Source organism: Lissotriton helveticus, chromosome 1_1 (assembly GCF_964261635.1).
Source record: "Lissotriton helveticus chromosome 1_1, aLisHel1.1, whole genome shotgun sequence".
Lineage (NCBI taxonomy): Eukaryota > Metazoa > Chordata > Amphibia > Caudata > Salamandridae > Lissotriton > Lissotriton helveticus.
In genome coordinates, this window is record NC_136057.1 from 1,097,097,331 (window position 1) to 1,097,115,820 (window position 18,490).

Here is an 18,490-nt window from a genome sequence, read left to right on the forward strand (position 1 = left end):
AGCGAGGCTTCTTATATAGATTTGCAGATCCAAAATACTTCAAAAAAGTTAGACTGAAGGTTTTAAAAGACCTAGCCACGGTGTGGTACCGCATTAGGCGTGTGACAAAAATTCCATATTTCAGCGTGGCAGCACCAATTTGGGAGGCCCCGGGGGCTCCAAGTTGGACGGAAGATGCTTTAGCTAGGGCTTTGAAAACAGAGGGCCCACAGGTCTGGGGTGAGTTGTTTTGTGAAGGAGCCTTGCTACCGTGGGCGGTTTGCGAGCAACTCTGGGGTCGCAACTTTGCAAAATTTAAGTACTTGCAGATACAAAGCTGGGTAATAGGTAAGGGAAAGCTAATCGGACGACACAATGAGTTCGAAGAGAAGCTGGTTTCAAACATTCGGATGAAAAAAGAAGTGGCAACGTGGTATTGGGAAATAGTCGAAATGGAGGATGGCCCTTTCCTACTTCCAGAGCTCCTGTGGGGAGAGCGCTTGCCGAGGATCGCAACAGAAGAACAATGGCAAGTAGATATGTTGATTCGTTACAAAGTGGTAAAACCTGCAAATTTAAGGAGGAATCACTTGTTCACTCTCCACAGGGCATACTGGACCCCAAAGAGGCTTGCAAAATTCAAAGATGGGGGCATGGTGTTATGCCCAAAGTGCAAAAGTCCAAATGAAGATGATATTCATATGTTTGTAACATGCTCAGAGATTCAAGATTTTTGGGCAGCTGTAAGTGAAATGGTATCGAAAATGTTGGAGCTAAATATCACGGTAAGCCCTGAACAGATCATCTCGGGCAGACTGGACATACAAGGTAAGGGCCTTGATGATAATTCTAAGCTGTTTTTCTATGCCATTTTGATTGCTCGAAGAGAAATATGTAAACTTTGGATTTCGTCAGAGTCTCCGACAGAATTAATGTGGATTAGAGCTATGAGAGCAATAGCTAAGTTGGATATGGCTGGGCAAAATAATAGGAAGCACCAGTTTTGGAATTTATTCTTAAATCACTATGGGTGAGGGAAATGGGAGTTAAATAATTGTTGACTTTAATGATGGGAGAAGAACAAGGTTCAATGATTAAGTCACTTCGGATGCTCTTGGAGGTCAATGCAACCTATATGCTTTCCTGCATCAGGTATGGCTGTGACACCTCCCACTTCTCTCAAGCCTACAGGTCTGCAGTGTAAGCAGTAGGAAAAAACCTCTCATAGTTGAGTTTGAAAACCACCCAAGGGCGTTACAAGATATGAAGAGGTGGGAAGTGGCGTATGAGGACAAAATAAAAATAAAAAATAAAAATAAAAAAAATCTATTGTGAGCTTGTCATGGCTCAACAGTGTCCTCTCCAAAACCCTTCGTTTTTTTACCTTTGCTGTCCTCCTGTTTCCTATGGAGACTATTGTTTGGTTGGTCATTTCAATCTTGAAAAAACATAAAAAGTTCCTGAAAATACATTTTTCATAGAAGGAAAAAACACTTATCCTTAGAATTAACCAAATATTTCAAAAGATAAAGATCTTCTACCAATATTAACCATAGTTTTTCCAGGTAGTAGAAATACTACATTGAAACTAATATAGAGATAAATGGTAAATGGAAGGTAAGTTAAACTTCTGCGTCATGGTAGCTTCATAGTAGATAGTAAGTTAATAATAGAGTTCCACAATGATATCTGATTGTATTTAATAACCATAAAACAAAGTCAAACCATCATTGTTTTTCTAGACGTTTTGAGTGCATCCTGCCTACAAAGATGAACAAACACCAACATTAAGTTAGAAACCATACTAACTTAATCTCTTATCAAAACGTTAACATTTGTAAGACTCTACCAAGTTCTTGGCATGTATTTGCATCTAATTTTGTTATCATGTCCCATAGGTAGGAGGACTATGGGGCACATGCATCAAAAGTAGGAATTGCCAGTCCTTAGTAGCGATTATTAAGGAATCGCTATTAACCCGTTTACTGCGGCCGTTATTTCGGCGCAGACCGGGCGTTCTAGAGAGTGGGCGGGGCCACGTCGGCCGTTGAATGTTCGCAGCACAAAAATAATTGCAATTCCAACATATTCCTTAGTAGCGAATCGCAAATTGGGATTCGCTGTTAAGGAATGGTTTACCATTCATTCCTATGGGCCTATAGGCCATAGGAATGAATGGGATTGCATTCTCAAATTGTGAGTACCAAATAGGTACTCACAAATTGCTCATGCAATTTCAAGGGTGCAAGGGGCCAAAAGGCCACCCTGATGCACCCCAAAAAAGGTAAGTATGCACACAGGTGCACACACATGCCCTGAGGGCATGTGTATGCACCACAATGCATTTATCAAAGGAATTGAAAATTACCATCAACTTGAAGTTGATGATAATTTGCGAATGCATAATGCATCGCATTTGGGGAATCGCAATTTGCGATTCCATAACTGTATTCGCAAAATAGGTAATCACAAAATTTCCGATTACCTATTTTGTAAATTCCTTTTGGGTTGATGCATCCCAAATGGCAAAATACCAGTCGCAAAGGGGCCGATTCTGCGAATCGGCCCGTTTGTGACCAGTATTGTGCTTGATGCATGTGGCCCTAAATGCTGTAAGGTTATTCCTTTGATGTTATAAGCCTCTAAGCCAGTGGGAGCAGTAACTACACGAGATAAACTAGAGCTAGTAACTTTATGCTCATTCGCAGCAGTGGCAGCTGGTTACTTTTGAAAGTGGTGATGAGTTATTGTTGAAATCACAAGTTGCAGACTTGTACCACCACTATGTTTCAGTCTCTGCTCAAAAGTACATATAGAAGAAGTTAAGTCAGTATTTGACACTGGTAAAAAGAGAAGCACGGTTCACAGCGGCTGGTGCCCCACCCAGTGAGCTATCTTGTTGAGCTGCGCAGTGGTGGTGAGCCTCAATGTCATAATTGGTGCTAAGGTTTTCAGATAGCAGAGTTTTGACTCATTAGATATCTTGGAATATACTTTGGCATAGGAAGGTGTCAACTTGACTCTAGATCCTTGCGGTGCAGCAGATACATTAGTAGCCTTTGTTAATATTAAATCAGGTTACTGATCCTCCATGTCAGAAGTGTTATCTCATATTTAAGGCCTTTCCAGAGCTTCTCCTTAATCAAAAGGGAGTAACTTCTGAAATGTTCTCCTTACATGCACTTTGTTGTTTGATTTTTCTCATGAGACAGTCATTCAAAGGCTCACACGTTGGTAAAAGAATGCCACTCGCGCCTACTATGAAACCATGGAAGTGTCACACACAAGCAATCTTAAAACTTACTTCACTCGATGGTCTACTTTGTAATGCTGACACTAGCAAAATGTGTTAATATGTGACACGTTGTAAACAGTCATGTCATAAAAAATTGAAGAATACCAAATTCTTCCATTTTTATCATTATTGCTTGAAGCTTCAGTCTATGAGATGGGTGCAATCTGCATCCAACGATTCATTTAATAATTAATTATCAATCATTCATCCAGACATGTCCATCCAACCATTTAACCACTCACATAGCTACACAACAAATACGCAAATCAAAAAAGAAGAACTTACATTCATATGGCTTTTAAAAAAAATAAAACCTGGAGTCCATACAACCACACACACAGACAAACAAGAAAGGTGTGTTGCATGTAAGCCAGATCTATTGCCTTTCCCATGTTAGTTTTGAAAGGACCTGTGTCATTGCCTTTTTTTGTGAAATATTGTTATTTCAGTATTTGTTTTAATATGGGAGTGTGCTCTATCCACAGTCCCCACAGTCCTGAGAGCATTTGTCCCCCCCCAATGCAGTAGGTGTGCAGTTTGTATCTCGTTTATGAAAAACCAGCACACGCTACAGATCCTGGCAGCACCCCGGTCTCTACATACCAGTAGTAGTCTGCCTCATCTGACTACCAGCTGGCGCCTGCTCTTCCCTGAGCTGATCAGGTTAAACACTGAGCTATCTTCTTTCCTAGGCCTTGAGTCACACTTACCAGGACTGGTACAAATCATCTCCCTCGGCTTGGGCCAGATGAGGCTTGCATGAGGAAACAAGGTCAAATTAGAGAAAATATCCTGGTGCCACTGGCAGGCATACCCAGGAGGAGTTGGTTCAAAGGTAATGCCAAATGCCTCATATGTAAGTGCTATATACTGTTCAAAATATGATACACTATAATGGCTGGTCCAAAGGGGACTAGCAACTTTTTAACTTCATTAGACAAGTACAACGCAAATACCATTCATTCATGTTCTGCTAAATCATTTTATGAAAATATAGTGTAGAATGTACCACACACACAAACTACAGAAAATGTTCTGTTTCTTTTGAAGAAAAGGCAGTCCCAGTCGTCTAAGTACAGAGGGAGAGAAGTGGTGGGCCAACGAGGACACAGCGGGAGGCAGGAGCCAGGTGACTGTACAAATGTAAAAACAAATGTTTTTAATGTGTGCACTGTTTGACTGGGTGCCCTTAAAAATCATTTGTTTTCCAATTCCAGAAGTCAGAAAAAAATTAACTTACCTCAACAATCTTCTTCCTTGAAAGACAATGCTATAAAAGTACACCGGACCCTCCTTTGCCAGCCTGTAATGATGTGCAAGCAGGGACCACAGGGCTCGTTAAAATGAAGAGCCATCCCTTCTCAGCCAATCCAAGCACTGCTCTCGTGCTGTCTATAATAGTAAATGGCATAAGAGCAGTTCCAGGATTGACTTGAAGAGGCAAATACAGCACTCCACCCTCGACCAATGGGACTGTGTCTCTGCTTCCCCAGCTTTCGGAAAATGCTGACTGTGGAATACTGAACTGCATGTCAGGCTGGCCACAGCAAAATGTCGGCCAATCTGACATGCTCAGTTCAGTTACTCACCCTCAGCTGGTTGCCGTGCTTACTGCTGGGAGAGACAGCTCTGTGGTAGTCCCATCCCCATTAAGGAAGCAATGATTGTCGTAGGTTACACAAGTATTTTAATTTCAGTAGGGATAACGTTTTTTTATTTGGATTTTCAAAAAAATAATAAAGTCAGGAATGTAGTGGCATGCAGTGGAGGCAGAGGTTCAATGCATCTACGCTCCTACAGAGGAACCGCTCCTGAATACTTTAATAATAAAAGCTTTTACCTGTGCCTGCATGTCAACGTACATACTGTAATGTGGGTTCATTAATAGTGCATTCACATATTCCATTTTCAAGTTGAAGTCTTCTTTTATGTATTTGTAAATTTGTAGTTGTTTGCTATTTAATTGAGATACTAAGTTATCCAAATTATGTACGTCATTTTTGACTTGGTTGATTATGATTGCATTTAGAACTTTGCCCATGGCAACCACAGCTTCAGTATCAATAATTGTTTGTCCAAGTAGGTCAGCAGTCCGAGAAGTAGAAGTATCATTAGTAGATGGAATATTGCCTTGAATTTCTGCATTTATAATGTTTTCTTCTTCCATTACCTGATTGGGCATTTATTAAGTATGTCTGAAAATCAGGCAATACAATGTCATTTCCATAAACATTACATACGTCTTCATAGGATTGAAAGGGACCTGTTAGTTGTTTTTCTTCGCCCCATAACTTAAATAGTTGAAGATAAATAGTACAATTCTATCTTGTCACCCATGATACAACTTAGTTTACGATGATTCATAGGAGTAGGTTTATCTTGATGTATCAAAGAACAATTAGTACTTTTTACTCAAAATTTACCAGTGTTGATATCTTCTGTCACATTGTTTCTATGTGTGTAAAATTGAGCACTTTCATAGTATAGTCTTTTTTATAGCAAGGGCTTCCCTTTGGGTACTATTTGTTTTCATAATGTCTTTGTTCGAGGGATCAAAATGTTCAAAGTATTCAATTTCCGGTAGGCATTCAGAACTTTTCGATAAGATGATGACAATTTTATATTGGTTGTTATTTTCATGTGATCACAAAAGTGCGTGCCAAATGCCTTTCTAATGCTTGTTAAACTTTATTGCTGCAGACTAATTTATTTTCTTACTTCATTTTAGTAGTATTGTGCTACATAAATAGCACAAATTGTATTTAATTCGATAATTGTCCTCCTTACATAATTAAGTTGTTGGAATGTTGTAGTTTCTTAATAGTCAATTAGCTAACTCTTTATATGTTTGTTTTATTGTCTCTGAATTACTTATTCTTGTGTGTTAGTGTTTTTGCAAGACAGTTATGGTTTGGCTTGTCAGGCATGGTTTCCTTTGTTAGACCATAGAGTGTGATAATAAAGTACGTGTTGAAAAAGATTTTGTTTTGACAGGAGTTGTACTAACATTGTTTGGGGGAGAGAAGTTTGAAATAGAATCAGTTAATCCCTCACCTTTCCTCTGTTAGCAAATGTGACCATCCCCACTTTATGGTTATCCACTATGGCTGCAATGATTTAGGATACTAAATTAATTTAGTTTGAAAACTGAGATGAAGGGCATATTTTCCATCTTAATGTCTATGTTTTTTAACACTCTTTTTGTGTTCTCAAACATTTGGCAACAACAAAATTTGAAGTGGCCTACTGTAAATGCTGCTAAGTTTGAAAAGGCTCAAAGACAAATGAACAAAGCAGTGTGAGAATACCTTTGCAATCATAAAATGTTTTCCATTTCTCATTTAAATATAAAATATGGCAATGCAGCGCTGGATCCTATTGATGGTGTACATTTTGCAACCTATGGAACCCATATTTTAATTTCAACAAAAAATACTTACCTTTGATAAACATATATAAATATTTTCCTTAAAAAGGTTCTTTTAATAGCCACCCTATATCATGTCTAACTTTATTTTGTCATATATAAACTTTCTTTTTGATTTTAATATGTACTAGATAATTTTGAGAAAGAACCGCGGTACACCATAAATTATATACATGAATAAATATACTTTCCTCTAACTCTATAGACTTAGTAAATTGCCTAATTTCTTCAGAATATTACAATAAGAGTATTCTACTATATTTCACGGTAAAACACAGAACAAAGGCAAAATGTGACCTAAACAATATGGCTGCATTTTTATGCTGTATGGGCTTCCATTAACCAATAATATTGTGTTTCGTCATCGCCATGCACCACGGTGTGCCACAGAGGTACCGCTGTATACTGCATCCCAATATATCACCAAGTGTTTTGCAACCTATTACTTGAAAACAACTGAACAAATTCAGATCAAATAACAAAAAGGACTCATTCCACACCATGATATATATTACTGCCAAATGTCATGTAAATCAGTTCAGCCAATGTGTTGCTTCGTCTGTTTAAAAAGTCTGTGGAAAATACATTGATGCAAAATCTTGTCCTTTTTTCTTGCACCCCCTTAACTAATCAACATGAAACTTTGCATCATCAGCTAATATAGAAAAAAGGATAGGTTTGCAAAGCTTCCTGGAGATTCATCAAATGGTGACAATGTCATTCACAAGAAATAATCTGAGTAATTCCGATCTCTCTGAATCCTAACTATAACTACAGAGTAGCTACAGCCACTCTGAGATTTATATATATATATATATATACTACAGTGTGTGTGCAATTCTCATTTCTTTATTTCTTATCTTGCAGCCAGTTCCACGCACCGAGGCATTTCATCTCAGAAAAGCCTTTCTCAAAGTGAGTTAGCCCCACCAACTCACAAAACAAATAAGCAATTCATAAAAATGAAAGATATACTATTGTCCTAAAAGTTTCTCCACATCAGAATCCCAATATTTTTACAATAAAATATATAATTCATGAATTAGTTTGAAAACATTTAAAACAATAACAAATAAAGTAAGAGCTGAGATGATTCCAATAATGTTGACTTGATAAAAACATACCCAATAGGATTTACATACAATTTGTTTAATAAATAATTAATAAATTACCAATACATTAACATTAAATTCGTCATATCTAAGTAAAATACACCAGCTTTAGTTACAATTCTAGTCATCCATTGCTCTACCCAATAACTATATTGTAAAAATGAGATGCATTTTGGCTTGGCGGAGGCATTACAATACTTGATTTTTATCTCATACTGCCTCTACGTATTCAACACGTAAATACTGGGCCAGTGCCCATACCATATCCGGTATCTAATATCTGAGGAAAACGTTTTCCAGAGAAAGAAAACATTATCAAATATACATAAAAAATCATTTAAATAAATTCCTCCTTCTATCTCAAATACATTACTCATAAAATATCCTTCTCTTTTCCCTTTTCACATTTTACGCAGATATAACCTAATTAAAACCTCCATTCCTTCCTTTAATGGATTAGGCTATATATACTGTTTTTTACCTGGACCTTGGCTTGTAACATATTTTCACAATGTAAACAATATTAATCAATTACTTACTATTTATCCTACATGTATATATGATGGATGTACGTCATTACAATGCATGCTTTTACAACGCATGCCTTTACGACGCAAGTTTTACAACGCAAGTCGTTACAACGACTTGCGTTGGGGGGCGCTGGATAGTGAATAGTTTAATTTACTATTCCAACTCCAGTCCCCGTGGATAGTAGGGAAGGTGTTGGATAGTAAATTAAAACTATTCCCTATCCTAGAGCGCCCCCCAGCGCAAGTCGTTGTAAACGTTGCGTTGTAATGGTTGCGTCGTAAAGGTACTTTGTTGTAAAAGTTGCATTGTAAACGCTGTTCCCCATATATGATTGAAGCATCCTGACAATGACAATGTCCTTACTCACTTAAGGCTGAAGAGTGATTTGGATCAGGTTACCTATCTTAACAATGAGCCAAAAAGCCACATAGATAATAATAAGGTAATAAATGATTAAATTACTACACATACTACAGCAGGTTCTGCCGACATGTCTTCCATCAAATTGCTATACATATAGGGGATCTAGTTAATCAAATTAGTGTGGGCCAGTAAAATAACAAAGGGGTTTTCTAGACACTCAAGAGGCACTAAGAGGAGTGAAGCTTGCAAATCTTGGACTGTGAGAAATGCCATTACGCAGTGCAACTGTAGTATGCGATCGAGCAGAGGATCTGGAGGATAAGTTGTGTATGCACTTACTCCTTGATACCTCTCTGGCGGTACCTTTACATGGGGAAGTAGCTGATGCTTCTCAATTTCAAAACATCATCATGAAGGTTTTTTAGCATATTATTTGTTGAATGCAGGTGACTGCTCTGTATTTTTTCACCTATGTGATATATGTTCAACCTTTACCTTGATGACTAAAGGGGGATTTTGTGAAATTAGAGATTTATTATAAGAAGTTGATTGTTGGCTTTTTATAAGTTGAAAGATAAGTAAGGAGTGCAATGCAGTCAGCTGAGATCATATCCATGCTCAGGTCTTGCACTTGGGGCCACCATTTATATTTGTTGCCATGACTTCTGCCGTTGATTGTTTGAAAGTTCTCCTCACACAGAAAAAGATTAACTGTTCGGTTTAAAACAGGCTGAACTAATAATTATTGGCCTGTTAAGGCCATCGTGCTGGTTGTGCACTTTCACAGAGCTGGCACAGAGGCTGCAAACAATATGACAGGCATCGCCTACACAGGGCCAATGAATATGCAGAAGATGGGCACAAGCTCACACAGTGCATATCCATAAGAGGAACAGTGCATAACTGTGTACTTGGTGCACCGCCGCCATGTATGGTAGTGGTCCCTTTTGTGGCTTGCATGCAGAAGTGTGTGATTGCACATAATTACAAATAGTGAGCATTAAACCCCCTGTACTATTTGAATTGCTTCTGGCATGCTTTCCTTTTCTGATTGTTTGCCATATGCTGTTAATGTCTTTCTAGGCCAATCAGATGTAAAATTTCAATAAAATCTTCTCAGCAAAATTACATTTATAGGATGCCGAGCCGAACTTCAAGTAATAACCTTTCTCATACACACTAGCACAAAAAAACTGCCAACACATAACATATTGTATTTCTTGTATGAGCACAAATACACTTTTCAATCTTCAACGTGTTTTCCATCGAAAATTAACCATGGCACTAGGAAGGATGTATTTCAAAATCAGATCATTCAGAAAAAATAGAAAAGAGATCATTAATCTCTAACTTGTTAAATTGAACTTGCAGCTGAATTGATCAAGTCACTTCAGAGTTGGAAAAACCCAGCGGCCATTATTGATCAAGTGTGGAGAAAATGTTTCTGACAGTATTGTGGATTCCACACAAGAAAATACGCACTTATTTAACTTTCAAACCAATGAATTGAAACCAAAAACAACAAATCTTCTTCATGTGTCCATAAGTACATATACGTATATACATATAAATGTATACAGAAAGTTATATATGTAGTTGTATCTTTTAATCAACATACCTGGCCAAATTGAATGCATCATCGATCAATCCTGCACGATTACTGACAGAGATAACCTGTGAAAACCAGCCAGAAAAAATAAATAACAGTCGCATGAATAACTCCCGTAGGGAAACATCTGTAATCCAAGCACATACCATGGAAGCAAATCAAAGATCCTACCTCAGGGTTCCTCATTAGTTGATCAATTAACATCCTCCAGTTCCTCACATCATAGTTAACCCTAAAATAACCAATTTGATTGATGTTTCCTAAGACCCAGTTGCTTTCATCCAATGAGGGAATTTTGTGGCTCTCTGAAAATTAAAAAGACAGACGAGGAATATTTAGTTGTAAACAAACTTCAATTATATCCTCAAATAGAAATAATCAAATCACGTTCAGCTTCTCGTATCAATTTTTTCCACCTCTACAACCACTTTTCAGGGTCTCACTGACATTTGGCGCTTAGTTTCAGAGGAGTCTGCAAGTTTTACAGCGTTACATATGAGCGCCCCATTTATTAGTTATTCATTTTACCAGCTCAGAAGTAGTTCCTGATGGTAATTGCAAGGAGATAAATTGATTAGTGTTTATTTAAATAAAGGATTGAAGATCTAAACTAGGAGTACTGTGATTTCTGCTCCAATACCGTACCGATTATTGAAGTGCCTCTTACTGGCTTGGGTACGGGGCGAGAGTGGTAAGGCTACCCCAGTCAAGTCAGCTATTTCTCTAAGCTGCTGAGACAGCCTGTTCCACAGAATAGTTCCTTACTGAGAACAAATGGCCTGTCAGAGTGAAACACAAATTGACTGAAAGACGCAATTTTAAGTTTGGAAAGTGAACCGTCGTGGTTAGCAAACACCATGATACACACATTGATAGGAACTGGCATTCTTTATTAAACAGCAGCATGGTAAAAGTACTCTGTTCTACAGAGGCAGCTAGTGAAGTTACTTCAATAAAGTCTAGAAGTTTCTTCACCAGATGCGAAAATATGTCGCAGAAAAGCAAAAAACTAAAAAAACTAAAAAAAAACTAAATTGTCTTGACAATCCTGATCTGCTGGCATGGACGTCAATACACCAAAATGTCAAGGACAGCAGAGTGACATCATGTGCCTTTGACCTGTGATGATATCATAAAAAATGAAGGCATATATCCTAAACCCTGGTAGCATAACAGGATGTGATGACTTTTGACCTTGATGAGATCACCAAAGTAAATAAAAAAAGTACGAGAGCAAAACTGAAATCAGAATTCATAAAATGACAGAAAATTTTAGATGAGGTGCAGGACCATTTTAGTTCATACACACGTATTCTAACAGGACTTCTATTATGTCACAAATTCAGTCATCACATACCCACGGACAGCCCTCTTTGCCAGATGGCCTTGCTATTCTGCTAATTAGAGCCACCAACATTCAATTACTGACTCCTAATGTCAGCCACAGCTCCAAATGGAAAGGCAAAACTATGGTGGAAAGTTCTCCCAGACACTGATGGCGTATCACAAGTGTGTCATACACCTGAGTGTATGGCTAGTACTTCTCTGTCCCTGAACAATCTCTCTGATGGCTGGTGAAGGCATCTCTGTGCATCTGTTCTAGCCATCAGACCGGTTTACTCCCTGCCAATGATGTATGGCCCTTAGGCATTTTGTATTATTCTAATAGTGCACAATAGGCTTACATCCATTATTGGTATTATACCATTGGGGCAGAAAACGAGGAAGGTGAAGCCCCAACATCCATAAAGGTGACCTGCCACTTCTGTGTTTATGACAGATCCCTCCATTGTAGCTTTTGAATGTCTGCCCCAGACGCCCTACACAAGTTGGCCATATTCTGCTTCACAGATCCAGTTTATGGAATGGAACTCCAGTGCACCAGGATTCAGTTCACAGGACAAAACTGCAAACATTAATGGCTGCAATACATTATTAGGATTAGTGGTTATTTATTAAACTGGAGCACAGGCCAGGAAAGAGTATAATAACATGTTTCCCTCCACAGAATTCCTAAAATATTGCCATAACTTTAGGGCTCTTTAATTCCTGGCTGGTTTCTGTCAAGGTGGCATATCACGTCCAGTGTGAGGCCAAATACCAAAGCTGCCTGGAGGCTTTAGAAGAGCCTGTGGCCAGAGGCTGGGTGAATTTATAACCAGGCAAACTGTAACAGTTTCAGTGCAACTGTTTCCAGTCTCCATGACCCAAGCCTCAGTTTGCTCTAGTTGTTAAAAGACAGTTAGTGGTGCTGCTTCATTACTGCAAAGGGCAGTGGTTGGTCCTATGAGGTGCCAGAGGTATCAAACGACTGCCCAGGTGTACAGGTTACAATCTCTGTCGATTCCTAAATGATGTCCATGTCTGCTGCTTAAATGACATTTTGTCTTGACTTAATGTCCTGTTTCAGTAGGCTAAGACCAAGAAGAGAGCATTTTTACGCCCCTTGGTTGACCACACTATCCGTCAGAAAGTTCAGAGCAAAGTCTTTCATACATTGTGGGGGTGGATGTATATCACTAAATAGAGTAACTAACTATCCTCCTGCCATATTATTGTGTCCAGAACATAGGCAACATATATACCAACACCTTGATTCCAAGGATGACGCTGCAATGTGAGTTTGTTTTAGTTCCAATTTATTCACAGGCAAAAAAGGTAGACGTCCCCTCATTCTGTCTTTCACTGGCCTCCACTACCCCCTCTCTCCTGGACGAGGCAGGTCTCCCCCTGTCTGTCCATATTCAGGCCGACAGAATTCACACTTGGGTTACAGACGCCCGAGACACCGTTGCCCCCTTGAAGAAACTCAGGATTAAGCGCAAGCATGATGCGCAGCGCTGGTTCAGTAAATCATTACTTGACTTAAAACTATCACTTCGGCAAACTGAGCGAAAGTGGAGAGCAGACTACTGTCCCATCAGGAAGCTCACATTTCTTGCAGCACTCAAAGAGTATGAGCTGACCATTCTTGAGGCCAAAACAAAATATTTCTCTGAAAAAATGCTGAACGCCACCAACAAGTCTAGGGAGATATTCTCCATTGTTGATGAGCTGGCCAAACCTGATCGGATCACTATGACCCCCTCCTTTTCACAGTCCCTCTGTGACTCCCTAAATAACTATTTTGTAGAGAAGATCGCCCTAATTAAGGCAAGCATTCCTTTACCCGATGCAGGTTTCTATACAGGTAGTGCTTTAGAAAACATGGCCTCATTTACAACCTTTCCCCCAATTACACTGGAGATGTTCATATCTCTGCTCAGGAAGGTCCGTTCTGGTTCCCCTGCTGATTGCTGCCCTGCTCGCATTGCCCGTGAAATCTTTCTTAGCCTCCCTGAGGTTCCCCTCTCACTTCTTAATAATTCCCTTGCATCAGGGATGGTTCCTAATGCTTTTAAATCTGCTGTTGTTTCACCTATCCTCAAAAAACCCGGGGCAGACCCTCTGGTCTTGAGTAATTTTCGCCCAATATCTTTGCTCCCCTTTTTGGTTCCTTTGTAGAAAATTCTCAGTTCCTTGATCAACATGTTATGTTATGTTATGTTATTATTATTTGTACAGCGCAACAGCTGCCCCAGCAAAGGGGCGTCCTGGCGCTATGAGAAGGCAAACACAACACAACATCAGTCTGGCGCAGAGAAGAACCTAAATTTAGACAAACAATAAGGTTTTGATAGCGCGTCTAAACTGGAGAAGGTCATCAATTGCCCGAGTCTCAGAAGGGAGGAGGTTCCACCACTTCGCTGCCAGTACTCGAAAGGAGCGGCCGCCAGTTCTACTCAGCCTGAAGCGTGGAACCACTGCCAAGTTCTGGCCCAAAGATTTCAGAGTCCGCAAAGGGACATAAGGAATTAGAAGATTCGCCAGAATTTGGGGAGACATAGCTTTGAGGATTTTAAATGCCAGGCAGAGAACCTTGAATTTAATCCTCTGAGTTACAGGGAGCCAATGAAGCGAGTGCATCGTCTTGGAGACCGAGCACCGTCTAGGCAAACCTACCACTATTCTGGCCGCAGCGTTTTGAACTCGCTGCAGCCGAATGAGTTCAGGCTGATTTATCCCGGCCAAGAGCGAGCTGGCGTAGTCCAGTCGAGACAGTACTGATGCCTGAACCACCAGCTGTCTGGTGGGGGCATCAAAGAATCTCATTATAGGCCTTAGTCCTCTAACAACGCCATAGCAAGAGGCCGCCACCCTCTTGGTGTGGCAGATAAAACTAAGTGTTGGATCAAGCCAAACTCCAAGATTTTTTATCTCCGATACCGGAGAGGGGGTCACACCCAGTTCAGAAGGCCACCAGTCGTCGCCCTACAACCCCACTTGCTTGCCTACCACCATGACCTCTGTCTTTTTGGTGTTCAACTGGAGACAGTTAGAGTTCATCCAATTAGCCACAGCCCGTAAGCCGTCCCGGAACCTGAGGGCCTCCACATCAGAGTCCCCACTCAACGTGACCGCCAGCTGCGTGTCATCAGCGTATGAGACCATCGTCAGGCCCCATTGCCTGACGACCGCAGCCAGCGGTCTCACGTAAAGATTAAAAAGAGTGGGGCTCAACGCAGACCCCTGTGGGACCCCCAGAGACAACGGGTACGGTTTAGACTTGCCAGGTGGAATCGCAACCTGGAACGACCTATCCGTAAGAAAGGATCGAAACCAGCATAGGGCAGAGCCCTTGACTCCTACTTCCTCCAGTCGCTGAAGTAAGATCCTGTGCGATACAGTGTCGAACGCGGCACTAAGATCTAATAATAATAGTGCTGCTGTCCGACCCGCATCAAGCACAGATCGCAGATGTTCGACCATGGAAAGTAGGGCCGTCTCCGTGCTGTGGCTCGCACGGAACCCATTCTGAGTTGGGTCTAAGATGTTAGCTCTGGTAAGATGGTCTGCCAGGATACCGTTCACATGGGCCTCAGCAACTTTTGTGGCCCAGGGAAGCAAGGAGATCGGGCGGTAGTTCTCAGGTTTGAGAGGATCGAGGGTAGCCTTCTTCAATATGGGTGTGACTATGACCTGCTTCCACCTAGTAGGCACTACACCTGAGGATAATGACAGGTTGATTAAAGACAACAGCGGAGTGCTGCATAGCGGCAGCATAGTCCTAAGCTGAGCCGGTTTAAGCGGATCTGCAGGAGAGCCCGACTTAATTTTTAAACTCAAGTGGTCAAAAGCCTCACTTGTTATGGAAGGCAGGGTGTCGAGACACTCACTATCTCTCACGATACACCTGTCTCGCACTAAATTGGACGAGACCATAGGGAAGGTTCGATATATGGCTTGCACCTTCTCGAGAAAAAAAGAGGCCAGACCCTCACAATGGGAATCTGAACATATTTCTACAGCCGTTGTCCTCTTAGCCACTAAGTCCTTTAAAACCTTGAATATAAGTTTCGAGGGGTTAGGGCTATTCAGAAACTCCTGAGCATAATAAGCTGCACGGGCTCTGCATACCGCTCTGTGGTAGATCTTAGTTTTAGCAAAGTAGCGGGCCTTAAGATCAGGGTCAAACGATTTTCTCCAAAGCCGTTCAGCCTGCCTACAGGCTCTTTTAAGGGACGCTAAGGTATCGTCATACCAAGGGCTATGCTCTTTAGAGCCCTGTTTAGACCATACCAAAGGGATCAAAAAGTCCAGAGCGCGAGAAATCCACACACAGAAAGCGTCGTACCCATCATCGACATTAATGACCGGGCCCAGGGGCGCTTTCTCCAAAAAACGATAAAAGTCTTCCAGTTTTAATTTATTCCAACGGCGTTTAAGGATTTTTTTATCCTTAGATCTAAAAGGAGGATCGGACATACGGACAACCATCTTCACCAGCATATGATCGGTCCAAATCATCTGAATGGGACAAAGTACTCTAATACCCTCTAAGTTGGTAAAAAACGGGTCAAGTATGTGGCCATCTCGATGAGTAGGAGAGGTCACCAGCTGGGAAAACTGCAAGGCCTCTAGATCGGCAGAAAAACTCCGAATAGCGGGCAAAGATAAACAGTCCAAATGGAGATTGAGGTCACCAAGGACATTAAAATTCGCACATCCTAGTGCCTCCGTACTAATAAGATCCGGGAGAGCAGCCCTAAAGGCAGCATCGCAGCCCGGAGGGCGGTAAATTAAAAGGCCTGAAAAGGTGAAGTGATGATTAAACGAAATTTTAAACAGAGCACATTCACATCCGGGAAGTTTTAGGGCTTTCCATTCACATGGGTAAGACAACTTAACAGCCATCGCAATTCCCCCTCAGGCTGGCTTTAGACCACGTCACTCCACTGAAGCCGTAATGGTGGCAGTTCACGACGAACTGAGAAAGGGGGCGGACAATAACATCTCCCAAGCTCTGGTGCTCCTTGATTTGTCGGCTGCTTTCGACACCGTTGACCATACCATCCTTCTTCAACGGGTCGAGAGCACCGGCATCAGGGGCACCTCGCTGAGTTGGCTCACCTCCTTTCTACAGGATAGTGAGCAAGGCGTTCGCCTCGGTCCGTTTACATCTGAACCCAAAAACTTGACCTGTGGGGTCCCGCAGGGTCCCTCCCTCTCCCCGTTATTATTTAATCTTTATATCTACCCCCTTATTTCTAAGGTGCGAGAGCTACCAGGGGTCGTCTTCAATTACGCAGATGACCTCCAGCTCATCTTTGATATTTACTCCTCCCCTACCTCTATCGAAAGATTCCAATCCACCATGTTGTTTATTGGTAATTGGATGAATGCAAACCAACTCAAACTGAACCCTGGAAAGACCGAGATTGTATTGACTGAGCCTCGGGCCAATCCCTGGAGTTCCAACTTTTAGCCGCTTTAGCTGGGCAGTGCTCCACGCCCGGCGAGCTCAGTCAAGAGTCTTGGAGTCACCATCAGTGAGGACCTGACTATGAAACCACAAATTAAATCGGTGCTCTCAGCCTGCTTTTTCCATCTCCGCCGCATCAGGAATATCAGCAGGTTCCTCACCAATGAGGCCCTGGTTCAGACCATGCTTGGGCTGGTCATGTCCCGTATTGATTACGGAAATGCGCTTTACACGGGGATTCTCCTCTATCAATCCCGCCAGCTCCAGCTGATCCAGAACCAAGCGGCCAGGCTGGTCTTTCGCCAGCCCAGGACAAGCTCAGCAAAGCCCCTCCTGAAGAGCTTGCACTGGCTCCCTGTGATCCAGCGCTGCCTCTTCAAGTTGGGTTGCCTTACTCATCAAGCCCTCACTCAACAAGGCCCGGCATTCATCTCTTGCCGTCTGGATCGATACATTCCACCTCGAGTCCTTCGTTCTTCCAGCTCTAATCTTTTATCGTCATGTCCGTTTAAACGGAAAAGACTGGGTGGACTAAGATTTTCTTTTCAAGCTCCCCTCTTTTGGAACTCCCTGCCCCCTGCCCTCCGTTTTATTCCCTCTTACTTAAACTTTAGAAAGGCTCTGAAAACTTGGTTATTTTCTCAAGCCTTTGATTAGTTGTCTTTCAGCTTTATTCCCTCTTATTCCAACTTTAGAAAGGCTCTGAGAACTTGGTTATTTTCCCGAAGCCCTCGATTAGTTGTTTTTTTGGTTAGGTTATCAACTAGCAGCTTTTCTTCTGCCACCCAAAGCGCCAAGAAGCCGTTGGTGTACGTGCGCTAAATAAATTTCTTTCATTCATTATATATATATATATATATATATATATATATATATATATATATATATATATATATCAAATCAATTTCTCCTCACTGGCAGCGAAAAGGAAAACAAAGGACACTTTGGGATTTTCAGAGGGTTGCTTTAATTCGGGGTACAGCACGACCGGTTTCGGCATAAGCCTTCGTCAGATGCTCCCAAAATTGCGTGCTTCTTGCTTGGAAAGGGCTCCGCTAAGGATGGCTTTCAGAGGCCCCATCAGCTTCCGTTTCCGCCCATTTGCGCCGATTAAGGGGACTACTAGTCCCACAATGCTGCATGTTGGCAGTCCGGTGTTAGGGGAGGCCGCTACGATCTTCTTGCTTTCTCTCCCTCTGCTCCATTTCTCTCAGCCTTAAAAAACTTGCCTCGCGCACCCAAAGGAGACACCAAAAGGTTTTCAGCATCTCACCTGAATCTTCAGGCCCGCCGTACTCCAGCAGCTTTAGGCACCAGGCGAGCTAATGAGGCGGGTCACGGCTTCAATCCAATACCTTGGGTAAGTTCAGTC

General features: G+C 41.5%; 1 protein-coding gene across 1 annotated transcript in view; it reads right to left on the bottom strand.

Annotated features, from left to right (window-relative positions):
• TRHDE (thyrotropin releasing hormone degrading enzyme) overlaps window positions 1–18,490 on the bottom strand; it is a 2,026,389-nt gene that overhangs the window by 593,824 nt on the left and 1,414,075 nt on the right. Inside the window, exons 11-12 of the mRNA XM_078678167.1 lie at window positions 10,488–10,621; window positions 10,326–10,381 (exon numbers count right to left, since the gene is read on the bottom strand). Of these exons, the coding sequence (XP_078534293.1) occupies window positions 10,326–10,381; window positions 10,488–10,621 (190 nt within the window). The remainder of the gene's footprint in view (window positions 1–10,325; window positions 10,382–10,487; window positions 10,622–18,490) is intronic.